The 16,160-nt window shown below is 48.1% G+C and overlaps 1 protein-coding gene across 1 annotated transcript; it reads left to right on the forward strand.

Moving 5' to 3' along the window:
• The first annotated feature begins 682 nt into the window (after window positions 1-682).
• Window positions 683-15,957, forward strand: CDC20 (cell division cycle 20). Its single transcript, XM_065409624.1, has 10 exons — window positions 683-905; window positions 3,249-3,394; window positions 5,487-5,583; window positions 6,330-6,455; window positions 8,185-8,381; window positions 13,748-13,842; window positions 14,408-14,639; window positions 14,919-15,044; window positions 15,351-15,468; window positions 15,785-15,957. Exons 1-10 carry the CDS (start codon window positions 683-685, stop codon window positions 15,955-15,957), a joined length of 1,533 nt encoding a protein of 510 aa, XP_065265696.1.
• The last annotated feature ends 203 nt before the right edge of the window (window positions 15,958-16,160 follow it).

The following is a 16,160-nucleotide window of genomic DNA, read 5'->3' on the forward strand; positions in this document are numbered from 1 at the left end:
GGCTTGGGGCGGCAGGTTTAAGCGGCGCGAGGGGGCGGAGCTTGGAGAGCGGAGGCTGACAGAGGGACCACGAGCGCGAGGTGTCGTGTCCCGTCCCGGTATCCCCGGCTGTGACCTGCCCCGCCCCGCGCCCCCCGGCCGGTCTCTGCGGTTAACTCCCCTCCCCGCCGGTCTGTCTCCGATCTGCCCGGGGGGGGGTGTCTGGCGGGGGGGTTGTCTGGCAGGGTGGGGCCCGGTGTGTGCGCCTGTATGTGTGTGTGTGTATGTGTGTGGGCTTGGGGAGGCGGGGTCTGGCAGGAGGGAGGCACTGGGTAGCGGTGTGTGGGGGTCTGGCAGGAGGGGGGCACTGGGTAGTGGGGTGTGGGGGGTCTGGCGCGGAGGAGGCCGGGGGTGGGGGCAGAGGGTGTCTGGCAGGGGGGGAGCCTGGAGTGTGTGTGTGTGTGTGTGTGTGTGGGCTGGGCGGGGAGCCTAAGGTGTGTGTGGGGGGGCAGGGGGTGTCTGGCAGGAGGGGGACACTGGGTAGCAGGGTGTGGGGTGTGTGGCGGGGGGAGCCTGGGGTGTGGGGGGGGGAAGCCTGAGGTGGGGTGTAGTGGGGGGGGGTGTCTGGCAGGAGGGTGGGGGCTGGTCTCTGACTCACCATCGGTCTCTCTCCTCCCCCTCCCCCAGACACCTCTCCCCTGCCATGGCGCAGTTTGTGTTTGAGAGCGACTTGCATGGTCTGCTGAAGCTGGACACCCCGATCCCCAACGCTCCGCTGGCGCGATGGCAACGCAAGGCCAAGGAGAGCAGTGCCTCTGTTGCTGGCCCCGGGCCCAGCCCTGCCAACACCAGCAGCACTGGCCTCTCCCCCATGAAACCAGCCAACCGGTCCCACAGCACCAGCAAAACCCCCTCCAAGACCCCCGGTGAGTCAGAGCTGGGGCCGGTGCCCCTGGGTGTGTGGAGGTGGGTGAGCAGACTTGGGGCCCTGCATCAGCCAGCTGGTTGTGTGGGAAGCAGTGCACCAGTGACCTAGCTGGTGTGACTCCTTTGACAGGCACAGAAGGCTGATAGAGTACTGTCAGGGATCGAAAACTGGCAAAGAGGAAACCGAATAGGGTTAGTCAGTTCTCCTTATGGCAGAAGGCTAACAGAACTAGGTTCTGTGTGGTTTTATGTTTACTGCTGATCTGGAAAGGGGGATGAGCAGTGAGGGTAGGACAATGTGCAGATGACACAGCTACTGAGGATAGTCTGACCTGGAGAGAATTGTGAAGAACTTCAGCGAGACCTGAAGATGTTGAGTGAATGGGCAGCATGATGGCAAATGGAATCCTATGTTGCACATTGAAGGGAGAAACTTAAACTCCTCATATACCTGATGGCCTCTAAATTAACTGTCAACCCAAGAAAGGGAACTTGGCAACACCAAGGCAGCTCAGAGGAGACCTCTAAGTATGCAGCTGTGGTTTAAAAAAAAATAAAAAATGCTTGGTTGCATTAGGAATGGTATAGTGAATAATAGAGGAATATTCTAATTCAGTGGTCCACAAACTGTTACCTCACATGTGCCCCCCCCCCCCCCTTAGCCCTATCCATGCCCCTCCACATCTGGAGCTGGGCCGCAGCTCTGGTGGAGGAGGGGGTGTACAGGGATAAGGGGGCCAAGGCTGGGGCCAGGAGCAGAGAATGTTCCTCTGTGCCCCTGGGGGGTGTGCCCCACAGTTTGTGGACCTCTGTTCTAATGCCTTTACCTAAATCATTGGTTTAGCCTCATCTGAATACTGTGTACTGCACTGGGCACCTTGTCTCTTCAGTAGTGCAGAACTAGAGGGGGCTCAGAAAAGCAATGAGAATGGTCAGTGGTCTGTGAAAAGAGTTTGGGAAGACTGTTTTTGTTACCTTAAGAGTATGAATGGGATGGAGAATATAATAAGTATGCATGCATACATGCAGGAGGGCAAAAAAACCTCTTCCTGGAGAGGGAAGATCAGGAACTCTAGTTCTCCCTGTCTCATAACACAGAACAGGGGGAATGTTCAATTATATTGAAAGATGGGGAGACTCACAACCAGTACAAGGAAATTTTTTTTCCATAAAACATTAAACTGTGGAACCCACTGCCACAGCAAATCATAGAGGCTAAGGACTTGACACAATTCAGAAAGGGAATGGACATTTATATGGATATCAAGAATATTCAGAGTTAACATAATTGACAAATTCTAGAAGGGGTATTTTAAACTTTGCATGTCAGAGGTTAAGCTAATCTCTATTAGAGATCAGCAGGAGACCTATATGGGGCACATCTGCTACTTGGGGGTTGTTACACCTTTCTCTGCTGCATCTGGAACTGGCCCTGTTCGAGAGGATACTGAGGTAGATGGACCTTGTTGTCTGCGCCAACATTTTGAATTCCCATGTAAGGATTCCTGGCTCTGGGGTCTGTAAGTGGCTGCAGTCACAGTGACTGGGCTCTGGTGTTGCTGAGCTCTGCACAGTGGATACTGGTGACCTTCTACATGGCAGTGCCACCAGTCTGTCCTCAGTCCCCCTCTAGAGGAATCTCTGTTTGGCTGCACCTGGAGAGGACATAGCAGCACACCAGGGATAGCTCAGTGGGGGGGGGGGGATAGCTCAGTGGTTTGAGCATTGGCCTGCTAAACCCAGGGTTGTGAGTTCAATCCTTGAGGGGGCCACTTAGGGATCTGGGGCAAAATCAGTACTTGGTCCTGCTAGTGAAGGCAGGGGGCTGGACTCGATGACCTTTCAAGGTCCCTTCCAGTTCTAGGAGATGGGATATCTCCATTAATTTATTTATTTATTTATTTTATTTTAGGACTGAGGTATGTATAGGTTGAATGGCGAGCCTTTGAAACAAGTTGAGGTTCTTCCTGGAGCTATGAGCGATGCTGCCTGCTGCTGAAGCTGTTGCTTTGGGGTTCAGAGCGTCTCTTAATGAAGTTAAGCTGGGACCCAGGCCCTTCTAAGATGTGCTGAGGTTCAGAGAGGGCCAGCAGCACATGATCATTGGATTGGAGGCAGCTGGTTATCTACTGCATCAGCCTCTTCCCAGCCAATCGAGATCATGGGATTTGTGTGGCTGCACTAGAGCCTCCAGGCTGGCAAAACAGCAATGCCTGGAAAACATGGTGTGCAGCCAGCAGTGCCTGAGGGCTTTGAGGCAAACACTGTCTATCTGGGGCCTTGCTGGGCAGTTTGCTTCAACTAACTGCAGCTGGAATGGCTCTCTTCTGTATACAACACAGGTAAATCAGGATCCAAAATCCAGAGCACACCGACCAAGGCAGGCGGGGATCGCTATATTCCCAACCGCAGTGCCATGCAGATGGAGGTCGCTAGCTTCCTCTTGACCAAAGAGAATGATTCTTCTGAGGATACACCTACCAAGAAGGTGAGCAACGCGTTCTCTTAACAGCCAGTCCCTCCTAATCTTCTCCTGAGAAGCAAACTTCAGAGTATTCACACTGCTTCATGATGAGCAATTGGTGTGCTGCTCACATCTGCAGCACTCATCTTTATGGAGTGAAGCATGAAAAGTGGTGGCTGGAATGGGTAGAGCTGTACAAAGTTATTGTAGGAGACTTGGGTTGTGGCCCCTAGATACAAAGAATGAGGGCAGAGTGTGCTTTTTGTCTTGTCATATAATGCCTTGGGACCCTTGGCTGGCCTGCACTGCATCTGGCAGGTCTGAATGCAAACTTGTGGAAGGCTAATCATAGAATATCAGGGTTGGCAGGAACCTCAGGAGGTTATCTAGTCCAACCCCCTGCTCAAAGAAGGACTAATCCCCAACTAGATCATCCCAGCCAGGGTTTTGTCAAGCCTGACCTTAAAAACCTCTAAGGAAGGAGATTCCACCACCTCCCTAGGTAACCCATTCCAGTGCTTCACCAGCCTCATAGTGAAATTTGTTTTCCTAATATCCAACCTAAACCTCCCCCACTGCAACTTGAGACCATTACTCCTTGTTCTGTCATCTGGTACCACGGAGAACAGTCTAGATCCATCCTCTTTGGAACCCCCTTTCAGGTAGTTGAAAGCAGCTATCAAATCCCCCCTCATTCTTCTCTTCTGCGGACTAAACAATCCCAGTTCCTTCAGCCTCTCCTCATAAGTCATGTGCTCTAGCCCCCTAATCATTTTTGTTGCCCTCTGCTGGACTCTTTCCAATTTTTCCACATCCTTCTTGTAGTGTGGGGCCCAAAACTGGACACAGTATTCCAGATGAGGCCTCACCAGAGGGGAATGATCACATCCCTCGATCTGCTGGCAGTGTGCCTATTTATACAGCCCAAAATACCGTTAGCCTTCTTGGCAACAAGGGCACACTGTTGACTCATATCCAGTTTCTCGTCCACTGTAACCCCTGGGTCCTTTTCTGCAGAACTGCTGCCTAGCCACTCGGTCCCTAGTCCACTTCGGTCCAAAGTGCAGGACTCTGCACTTGTTGAACCTCATCGGATTTCTTTTGGCCCAATCCTCTAATTTGTCTAGGTCCCTCTGTATCCTATCCCTACCCTCCAGCGTATCTACCACTCCTCCCAGTTTAGTGTCCTCTGCAAACTTGCTGAGAGTGCAGTCCATGCCATCCTCCAGATCATTAATGAAGATATTGAACAAAACCAGCCCCAGGCCTGACCCTTGGGGGCACTCCGCTTGATACCGGCTGCCCACTAGACATGGAGCCATTGATCACTACCCGTTGAGCCCGACGATCTAGCCAGCTTTCTATCCACCTTATAGTCCATTCTTCCAGCCCATACTTCTTTAACTTGCTGGCAAGAATAATGTGGGAGACCATATCAAAAGCTTAAAGTCAAGGAATAACACTTCCACTGCTTTCCCCTCATCCACAGAGCTAGTTATCTCATCATAGAAGGCAATTAGGTTAGTCAGGCATGACTTGCCCTTGGTGAATCCATGCTGACTGTTCCTGATCACGTTCCTCTAAGTGCTTCAGAATTGATGAGACTTGCAAACACAGAGCTGGCTATTCCAGGCTCAAAGCTTGAGGACTTGGCTGCATAAGGAAATTCCACAGAACTTGTTGTGGAATAAGCTATTTAGCAATAGCTATGGCACTTTAAATTCAAAGCCTATATTATTCTGGAATGATTTCTCCATATAGACAAGTCATGAAGCAGCTGTACAAAGCCAGTCCCTTGTGGCCATATTTCCAGACTGGGAATGGGATGCAAAAAAGGGCAAATCTGGGGGGCAGTTGGTACACTACAAAACTGGCCAAACAGGACACAGCTGTTCAAGTGAACTAGGGGCAGCCTGGAGAACTGGCTTGCATGCAGCTGGTTCTCCAAGCAAAGCAGCATACCATCTGGAGCAGAGGGAATTACCTTAAGCTGATAGCACAGCTGGGACCATGGGGCCACGGAGCTGTTGAGCTACATTCCTGTTCTGCCTGTATTCCCTCCGAATGTGGTAGGAAGACTCTAGTTTGCCTGAGAGGATCTGTATCTTCTCTACAGGAGCAACAGAAGGCTTGGGCGCTGAATCTGAATGGGTTTGATGTGGAAGAAGCAAAGATCCTCCGGCTTAGTGGGAAGCCTCAAAATGCCCCAGAAGGTATGCCGGGTTTGGGGGTGATCTGAATGCACCTTCTGTGCTGGAGGGAAGAAGGGCTCCTTTCCCTCAAAGGAGGGATCCATAACAGAACCCTGACTCGTGTCCTGTGTACTCTCCCACCCCAAGTAATGGGATGTGTTCAAATAGCTGTGTAGCAGACTGAGCTCTGGAACACCATGAGTTCCTTAATAGCTTTCCTTTGTGGTCAGTGGCTTACTGGCATCCCGGCCACTGCACACCCCTCAAGTCTAAGCTGAGCAGTAGCTGCACAGGTCAGTGATTGGCACTGCAAAGAGCAAATCTTCCCTAAGAATTTGCTTTTGGCCCTAAGCTCCTTCAAGGAAAGGCTGCAGTAGACTATTTGGTAGCCCCCACCCACCCCATACTATCCTTGATTTAAGTCATGCTTCAATTAAACTGTTAATTAACAGAGGATTGGGGAAAGTGAAACTTCCTAATCCCACCAATTTGAATCTGGTTTCAGCAGGTAAAGTAGCTGCCATCTGAAGGTAGCTCGATGGGTTGCATAAAAGGAGTGAGACTCATCAGCTCAGTCTCCTAGTAGGCAGGTGTCATAACTGGCACTACAGCTTGCTCCACTGGCCTGAAGCAAGTGCATCTCCCTTTTAAGTCTTGGCTTTGCCTTCAGTGCAAGACTCCCTGTGCCTAGGTGAGCCACAAGTCTGCCAGGATGAGTTGGTAGAACCTATCTAGTGAGTAACCATTGCTGTCTCTCTGGTTTTCAGGTTACCAGAATAACCTGAAAGTGCTCTACAGCCAGAAAACACCTGGGTCCAGCAGGAAGAATGGCAGATATATTCCCTCCATGCCAGACCGGATCCTGGATGCGCCAGAGATCCGTAACGATTACTGTAAGCAGGTTCTGCTGCTATGTGCAGGGCCCTTGGTGGCCCTCTGTATTCCTGTCCATACTAGTATTTGCTACCCTCCCTGTGCCATGCCCTTTATAAATGTCACAAGGGTGCTACTTGCTTCCTCTTCACCCTGCATGAAGAGGTTAAATAAGATCAGACTTAAGAGTTCTTGCAATATCTTTGATACCATCTCCAACTCAAAGCTGTCACTTGGTGCCACTGGTTGGCTATCCTCCAGCCCATTTGTCAGTCCATATGAGTGTCCCATTGTAGCTAATTCTAAGTAAGATTTTGAAAGTGTCTCTCCATAGGATCCTGGTCTTGTTCACCCCTTGTTCCCTTCACCCACTCTGTTCTTCACTTGGTCTAGCAGGTTTTTTTCTCTAACCTCAGACTTCTCATGACTTGAAGGGCCATGCCCCTCTGGAAGTCTGTACTAAGACTTGTTCCACTAGGGATTGAAATTAGCCTCACCAGGCACTTACTGCTGGGATTGCTCTTGTTTGGATGGTGCCTCTCCCTTGGTTCTGTGACTGCCGAACCTTGTGTACTCCCAAAGGAGTTCTTCAGCAAATCCATTAGTGTCACAGGCTGTATCTCATCTAGACCTGCTGGCTTGTATGTTTAAACTTGGATGCTGTTGAGCAGAAGGCAAGTCCCTTGCTCTTCTTGAAGAGGAACTCAAAAGTCAGGCTTAAAGGGTTCAGTACTGGCCGTTTTCAGTTGTAATTAACTTCTGCCCTTCCTTTGTGAGTGGGTGGCTCTGGTCCCCATCTCCTGATATCTGAAAGTGCTTCTCTTTCCTCTATATTCCTGTCGCTGGCACGAACTCTGTGCTCTCCTTACTACCCTGACTCTGAATGCTCCTGTCTGGCTGCACTTCCACTTCAGGACAAGTTGTCTCTACTCTCAGGCCTCTGATTATCCCATTGGGCAATCACACTGGCAGCTTGTTTTGTGCCTCATAGCCTGTTGGGATTGTGGTGGCTTTTACCACTTTCTGTTGCACCTCATTCAAAAGGCCAAAGATAGGTGGGGAAATGTGTGCTCTTATTGCTGCCGTTTCCTTCATTGTGCCGTGCAGGCTGGGTTCCTCTCTCTGAGAGGATGCCAGAAATTCCCTATAGGAATGAGGGGGCTTGGGTTCAGACATCAATCCCCCTACCCCCAAATCAGCCGCTTTAGTGAGAAGGTAGTTCTACCTAGGAGTAAGGTGGGTGGGGTGAAAATAGCAGACAGTGCCTATTCTCAGCCACGGCAGGGCAGCTCCCTTCCTTGGCTCAGCAGTTTGGTCCTGGAGGACCAATGGAGCCTTCTCTAAGCTCGGTCAGTGCTGTGTCAGTGGCACGCTTAGGGCAAACTAACACACAAGCTGACCCTGGGTGGCTTGCTGAATAGTGTCTCTATCTAACCTTATAGGAAAGGGAGTTCAGAGCTTCATGCAACCGGACTGGAACGAAAAGCTTCAGTGCGCTGATCCTGTTAGCTAGGACTCCAACATGCCACAAGGCCAATCCCCTTACCTGTAGAGTGTCATACACCTGTGGCACTATAGGAATAAATCAGTGGTGCAGGTGGGAGTTCCTGGTCCATCAGCATTGGGGGTGAAGAACCGGGGGGGGTCTCTTGCCATGGTGCTGAGCCAGGCTGCAGGCAAGACTTCCCTGGGGTATTGTAATGAGCAGTGGGCATAATGGGTGACCTGTGCTGTGTCTTCTGATCTTAGATCTGAACCTCATTGACTGGAGTTCCCAGAACTTCCTGGCTGTGGCTCTGGATAACTCTGTGTATCTGTGGAATTACTCCTCTGGCGAGATCATCCAGCTGCTGCAGATGGAGCAGCCAGATGACTACATCTCATCAGTGTCCTGGATCAAAGAAGGAAACTACCTTGCTGTTGGCACCAGCAATGCTGAGGTCCAGGTGAGAGGAATTGCACAGTACAGGGAAGAGTCTTTTAAATAGAGGCTCCTGCCCAGGGACCATTGTTGATGCCTTTAACGACTGCTTCTTGGAGCAGCTAGTCCTGGAACCCACAAGGTGAGAGGCAATTCTTTATTTAGTTCTAAGTAGTACACACAGGATCTGGTCCAAAAGGTGAATATAGCTGAACCACTTGGTAATAGCAACTGTAATGTAATAAACTTAACATCCTTGTAGAGGGGAAAATACTAGCCTCCCTTCCCCAACAATAGAATTTAAAAATTCAAAAAGAACTGCACAAAAATGAGGAAGCTCCTTAAACAGAAATTAAAAGGCACAGTGACAAGAGTGAAATGCCTGCAAGCTGCATGGGAACTTTAAAAACACCATAATAGAGGCTCACTACATGTATACCCCAAATTTAAAAAGTAAGAGAACCAAAAAACATCACTATGGCTAAACAGAGTGTAAAAGGCATTCAGAGACCAAAAGACTTCCTTTAAAATTTGGAAGTCGAATCCTACTGAGGAAAACAGAAAGGAACAAACTCTGGCAAGTCAAGTGTAAAAGTACCAATTAGGCTGGCCACAAAAGAATTTGAAGAGCAACTAGCAAAAGACAAACTAACTAACAACAAAAATTGAGTGCTTCAGAAGCAGAAACAATCAGTGGGGCCACTGGATGATTGAGATGCTAAAAGCATTCAAGGAAGATGAGGCCGTTACAGAGAAGCTAAATGAATTCTTTGCATCAGTCTTCGCTGCAGAGGATGTGAGGGAGATTCTCACACCTGAGCCATTCTTTTTAGGTGACACATCTGAGGAACTGTTCCAGATTGTGGGGTCAATAGAAGTTTTGGAACAAACTGATAAATTAAACAGTAATAAGTCACCAGGACCAGATGCTATTCGCCCAAGAGTTCTGAAGGAACTCAGATACAAAATTGCAAAACTACTAACTGTGATATGTAACCATCGCTTAAATCAGTTTCTGTAATAGATGACTGGAGGATAGCTAATGTAATACTGATTTTTTTAAAAAGGTCTCCAGAGGTGATCTTGTCTACTGTCTGTACTGAGCCATCTTGATTATCACTTCAAAAGTTTTTTTCCTCTTACTTAATTGGCCTCTCAGAGTTGGTAAGACAACTCCCACTTGTTCATGCTCTCTGTATGTGTGTGTATATATATCTCCTCAATATATGGTTCACTCTATATGCATCCGAAGAAGTGGGTTGTAGCCCACGAAAGCTTATGCTCTAATAAATTTGTTAGTCTCTAAGGTGCCACAAGTACTCCTGTTATTTTAGTGGATATAGTGTACTTGGACTTTCAGAAACCTTTGACAAGTCACTCACCAAGGGGTCTTAAGCAAAGTAAGGAGTCATGAGATAAGAGGGAAGATCCTCTCTTGGATCGTAACTGCTTAAAAGATGAGAAACAAAGGGTAGGGATAAATGGTCAGTTCACTCAGTTGAGAGGTACATAGCAGAGTCCCCCAAAGAGCTATACTGGGACGTGTGCTGTTCAACATATTCATAAATGATCTGGAAACAGATAAACAGTGAGGTGGCAAAGCTTGCAGATGATTCTAAATTACTCAGGATAGCGAAGTCCAAAGCAGACAGCGAAGAGTTACAAAAGGATCTTACAAAACTGGGTGACTGGACAAGAAAATGGCAGGTTGCATTTATCAACATTGAATTTCAAGTAATTCCCATTGGAAAACATAATCCCAACTATGCATATAAAATGATGGGATCTAAATTAGCTATTACCACTCATGAAAAATCTTGGCATCATCATGGATAGTTCTCTGAAAACATCTGCTCAATGTGCAGCATCAGTCAAAAAAGCTAAGTGTTAGGAATCATTAGGAAAAAGGATAGATAAATAAGACAGAAAATATGCCACTACATAAATCCATGGTATGCTTAGACCTTGAATATTGCATACAGTTCTGGTCTCTCCATCTTAAAAAAGATGTATCAGAATTTGAAGAAGTAGAGAGAAGGGCAACAAAAATTAAGGGTATGGAACAGCTTCCAAATGAGGCAAGGTTAAAAAGACTGGGACTGTTCAGCTTGGGAAAGAGATGACTATGGGGGGGGGGGTATGATAGAAGTAGGGCTGTCAGTTAATCGCAGTTAATTCGTGCAATTAATCGCACTGTTAAACAATAGACTACCAATTGAAATGTATTAAATATTTTGGATGGTTTTTCTACATTTTCAAATATATTGATTTCTATTACAACATAGAATACAAAGTGTACAGTGCTCACTTTATATTACAAATATTTGCACTGTAAAAATGATAAAAGAAATAGTATTTTTCAATTCACCTCATACAAGTATCATAATGCAATCTCTTTATCGTGAAAGTGTAACTTACAATTGTATATTTTTCTGTTACATAACTGCACTCAAAAACAAAACAATGTAAAACTTTAGAGCCTACAAGTCCACTCTGTCCTACTTCTTGTTCAGCCAATCGCTAAGACAAACAAGTTTGTTTACATGTACCGGAGATAATGCTGCCTGCTTCTTATTTACAATGTCACCTGAAAGTGAAAACAGGCGTTCGCATGGCACTGTTGTAGCCGGCATTGTAAGGTATCTACGTGCCAGATATGCTAAACATTCGAATGCCCCTTCATGCTTCAGCCACCATTCCAGAGGACATGCTTCCATGCTGATGCTCATTTAAAAAAAAAAAAAAAAAAAAAAAAAAAAAAAAGGCGTTAATTAAATTTGTGACTGAACGTTTTAGGGGAGAATTGTATGTTTCCTGCTCTGTTTTACCCACATTCTGCCATATATTTCATGTTATAGCAGTCTCGGATGATGACCCAGCACATGTTCATTTAAAGAACACTTTCACAGCAGATTTGACAAAATGCAAAGAAGGTACCACCAATGTGAGATTTCTAAAAATAGCTACAGCACTTGACTAAAGGTTTAAGACTCTCAAGTGCCTTCCAAAATCTGAGCGGGATAAGGTGTGGAGCATACTTTCAGAAGTCTTAAAAGAGCAACATTCAGATGTGGAATCTACAAAACCCAAACCCCCCAAAAATAAAATCAACCTTCTGTTGGTGGCATCTGACTCAGATGATGAAAATGAACATGCGTCAGTCCGCTCTGCTTTGGATAGTTATCGAGCAGAACCCATCACCAGCTTGGATGCATGTCCTCTGGAATGGTGATTGAAGCATGAAGGGATATACGAATGTTTAGCATATCTGGCATGTAGATACCTTGCAATGCCAGCTACAACAGTGCCATGCGAACGCCTGTTCTCACTTTCAGGTGACATTGTAAACAAGAAACAGGCAGCATTATTTCCCGCAAATTAAAACAAACTTGTTTGAGCGATTGGCTGAACAAGTAGGACTGTGAGGACTTGTAGGCTCTAAAGTTTTACATTGTTTTGTTTTTGAGTGCAGTTATTTTTTTGTACATGATTCTACATTTGTAAGTTCAACTTTCACGATAGAGATTGCACTACAGTACCTGTAGTATTTTTCAATTCACCTAATACTTTTCTTTTTACAGTGCAAATATTTATATTTTTCTTACAAGGTGAGCACTGTACACTTTGTATTCTGTGTTGTAATAGAAATCAATAGATTTGAAAATGTAGAAAACAATCCAAAAATATTAAAATAAATGGTATTCTATTGTTTAATAGCGCAATTAATTTATTTTTTTTAATTGCTTGACAGCCCTAGATAGAAGTCTATAAAATCATGAATGGTATGGAGAAATAGAATAAGGAAGTGTTATTTACCCCCTTCACAGACACAAATAAGGGTCATCCAATGAAATTAATAGATAGCAGGCTTAAAACATACGGAAATACTACTTCACAAAATGCACAGTCAACCTGTGGAACTTGTTGTCAGGCAGTGTTGTGGAGGTCAAAAATAACTGGGTTCAAAAAAGAATGAGAAGTTCATGGATGATAGATCCATCAATGGCAATTAGCCAAGATGGTCAGGGATGCAACCCCATGCTCTGGATGTCCCTAAAACTCTTGACTGCCAGAAGCTGGGACTGGATGATATGGATCACGTAACAAAGTGCCCTGTTCTTTTCACTCCCACTGAAGCACCTGGCACTGTCCACTGTTAGAAGACAGGATACTGGGCTAGGTGGAGCACTGGTCTGACCTGGTGTGGCTGTTTTATGACCATCAGTAGTGCTGTGGCTGCACAAGTACTCAGTTGTACAGGTCTGAATGCAGCACAGCTAAGCAGCCCGAGGGAGCTTCTCAGGGCAGCAACTATGCCTAGGGGCTCCACAAGCCTTGACTCTCTTCAGCTCAAGTTGTAGCAGCTTATTCTTTTAGCACTTGAGCTCCCTGGTTCAATCCCCGCTGTACTGGCCAGGAGGGCCTGTGATGGAGCTTGGAATCTTTAAATCAAGAGAGTGTTTCTGAATCTAAGATATGGTAGTTCAGTAACAAACTATTGGGCTTGATGAAGGAACTGCTGTGTGGACGGACCCTCGTGGCTTCACTGTCTCTAAATCCTGAGTGCTGCCGGGTCCCTGAACACTAGGCTTGCAGGCAATCTGTATTGCTCGGAGCATGACGTCCTACCTCCGGAGAGCAGTGTGCTTCAGTCACTCTGGGCAGCAAAGGAAATTGTACGATTAGGTCAGAAGAACTCACCTGGCTCGTGGAGTGAGTGTGGCTCAGCACAGATGCCAAGTGACTACCTCAAACTCCTGAATGCCAGGGGGAGGCTAATGCATTAGAGCTGCTGCCTGCCAGAGCCAAGGGGGGGGGAAATGTATCTCCATTGCAGGCAGTTTGCCACCTTCACTCTAAACATAGGCATCTCCTACACTACTTATAGATCCTTCTAAAGGCAGCAAACTCCCTCTCCTGGGCTAGTGGAATGAAGCTAATTCCTGTGCAGAGTGTACTGCCCGTGCATGGAGGGCAGCAGGGGTATGCCCTACTTCACGTTCCCATTGTCCAAAGTTCAAACTCCCTGGGCAGTGCCTTCTAGTGGGTTTTGTGACGATGGCACTGAGTTGTTAGCACTTGGTAACTAATTGGGAAGGCCCCCAATATACATCTAGAGTTTCCAACTGTCTCATGGGCAACAGGTATAAAATTCTTTGGATGGCTCCATAGCCTAGTGCCCTGAGAGGTTTAAATGCTAGCCTGCAATCAAAGGGACCCAGGATTTGACAGCCAAGGAATGCACCAATGTGACAAGGGCTCTAGTCTCATCTCCTTGCACAATTAGAGAAATGACTGCTCTTATAGCTTATGCTCTAATAATAATTTGTTAGTCTCTAAGGTGCCACAAGTACTCCTGTTCTTTTTACTGCTCTTAATGTCTCTTTGCAGCTGTGGGACATACAGCAACAGAAACGGCTCCGAAATATGACCAGCCATTCTTCCCGTGTAGGGTCACTGAGCTGGAACAGCTACATTCTCTCCAGGTAAGGACACTACCAAGGCATGGCAAAACACTTTGAGCCCCCTGCTCTAGATGAACAGATGGGAAAAACCAAATTGACACTGCATGTGCTCAGTGATCTGTTCACAAAGCCAGCAGTGCAGTTCTGCATGGACCCACTTCAGCATAACCAGGGCACAGATTCCCCAGATGCCAATAGAAAGTCAGCGAAGTCCTGGTGAACAGCCTGTTTCTGCCCTGGGCTGCTGCATCTCCTCCCTGGTGTCTGGCCCTGCTTGGGGGAGGGACCTGTATATGTCCTAGCCCCTGATTAGAAGGGGCTGGATTTAAGCCCCTGAATGTAGGGGCAGTGGGAGGGCCCTCCATTCCCCATAACCTCTGTATGAGTCCTCTGCAGTGCAGTCCCTGCTGCTGTGTTCCGCTGTCCCCAGTAGCAGGTGACACCAAGGTTACAGCATCATTGAATAGCTGCCCTTGCTGAAATGCCTGTCCAGGAGCTCTCCAGTGGGAGCCCCTTGGAGCAGTGCTGAGATGGAATATAGCTCACAAGCACAATATGGCCCTGACTCAGAAACTTCCCTCTGCAGTGGGGCGAGGACCGGTCATATCCATCACCATGATGTCCGGGTTGCTGAGCACCACGTGGCCACGCTTGCTGGCCACACGCAGGAGGTGTGTGGGCTCAAGTGGTCGCCCGATGGTCGCTACCTGGCCAGTGGAGGCAATGACAACCTGGTGAATGTCTGGCCATGTGCCCAAGGAGACAGTGGTGACTTTGCTCCTGTGCAGACCTTCACTCAGCATCAGGGTGCTGTCAAGGTGAGTGGGTGGCTTGTGTGAGACTTGTTTGTTGTGCACAGGGCAGAGAGTGATGTAGCAGCTGCTGGGTTCCACTTTCCTCTGTCGGTGCACTGGCAGTCTCCATCTGTTGGAGAGGGACTTCTCCTGGGACATATGAAGACTCTGCCTGCATCCTGGCCAGCCAGTGCTGCTCATGCTGCTGCATGGATGCAGAGCTGCTGTGGCTTGGCCTGACCTATAAGGGCAATGGGGCACAAGCTGTCCTTGCATGTCTTATGACTGGTGCCTCTCTCATAGGCTGTGGCCTGGTGCCCATGGCAGTCAAATGTCCTGGCCACAGGCGGTGGGACAAGTGACAGACACATCAGGATCTGGAATGTGTGTTCAGGCACCTGCCTCAACGCGGTAGATGCCCACTCCCAGGTGAGCTTCAGCACTGACTCTGTCCAAGACTGCGCTTTGGCACAGTGAGCAGCAGAAGTGCTGCCAAGGGATGGAACCTGAGGGCCAGGGCCTGGGATACTTCCCAGGAGAGCATCGGGGATGCTGGGGGAAGGTTTCTTGTCTCTGGATGGGGGTGGATGTTGGGTACTACTGCAGTGTATGTGCCCCTTCCTTGTGGGCTCTTTTGGGAGGTGAGGAGCTGGTCCCCAAATTAGGCTACACCTGATCAGTGACCTCTCGCTGCTGGTCTGCTACCTGCCAGTGTAACACGCTGCCTCCTTATAGGTGTGCTCCATCCTGTGGTCGACAAACTACAAGGAGTTCATTTCTGGTCATGGCTTTGCACATAATCAGCTGGTGGTGTGGAAATACCCTACCATGGCCAAGGTCACAGAGTTGAAAGGTAGGTCTGCATCTGAGAGGGCTGGGATCCAGGGCAGTGTGAAAGGGCTTGGCTGCATCCAGACAGATCCTGAAAGTAAAGTCACTCTCCAGTCTTCGTGAGAGCAGCAGCAGCATACTTATGAGCTGGGGCGATGGCAGCAAGGCGCGTCCTGCCCAGGTCAGCCTGAGCATCAGCTGGGCAGGATGGAGTCTGTTTATGGGGGGAGAGCAGACTGAACTGGGAGTGTGATTGGGCATAAATGTGGCTGAAAAGGACTGTGGTATTGGTGGGGGATGTGAGCAGAGCCCTGACAGTGCAGCTCCTCCTTCCCCAGGTCACACAGCCAGAGTCCTGAACCTGACCATGAGCCCAGATGGCTCAATAGTGGCATCTGCAGCCGCTGATGAAACCTTGCGGCTTTGGCGCTGCTTTGAGATGGATCCAGTAAAGAAGAAGGAGAAGGCAGGCAGTGCCAAGAGCAGCATCATTCACCAGGGCATCCGGTGAGCATGCAAGATGCCACTGGCAAGAGATGTGGCTACACTCTGTACAGTATTTTAAATGTCAATAAATACCTTAGTCTGCTTTTATGGAGTCTGATGGAATAAGTGACCCTGGCTTGTCTTGGGATCAGACCTGCCACCGCTGGACCCTGGCAGCCAGTGATCCAGTCAGCCAGCCACAGGAATAGGGAAGTGGTTGGCCAAGGA

The sequence above is a fragment of the Emys orbicularis genome, chromosome 8 (genome assembly GCF_028017835.1).
Source record: "Emys orbicularis isolate rEmyOrb1 chromosome 8, rEmyOrb1.hap1, whole genome shotgun sequence".
Classification (NCBI taxonomy): Eukaryota; Metazoa; Chordata; order Testudines; family Emydidae; genus Emys; species Emys orbicularis.

What these genes read in the sequence shown, in the direction of transcription:
- CDC20 (XM_065409624.1), top strand. Translation starts at nt 683, where the DNA reads ATGGCGCAGTTTGTGTTTGAGAGCGACTTGCATGGTCTGCTGAAGCTG. An exon ending in AACCCCCTCCAAGACCCCCG is followed by an intron (nt 906 to 3,248) that starts GTGAGTCAGAGC and finishes TATACAACACAG; the next exon opens with GTAAATCAGGATCCAAAATC. An exon ending in CCAGCAATGCTGAGGTCCAG is followed by an intron (nt 8,382 to 13,747) that starts GTGAGAGGAATT and finishes GTCTCTTTGCAG; the next exon opens with CTGTGGGACATACAGCAACA.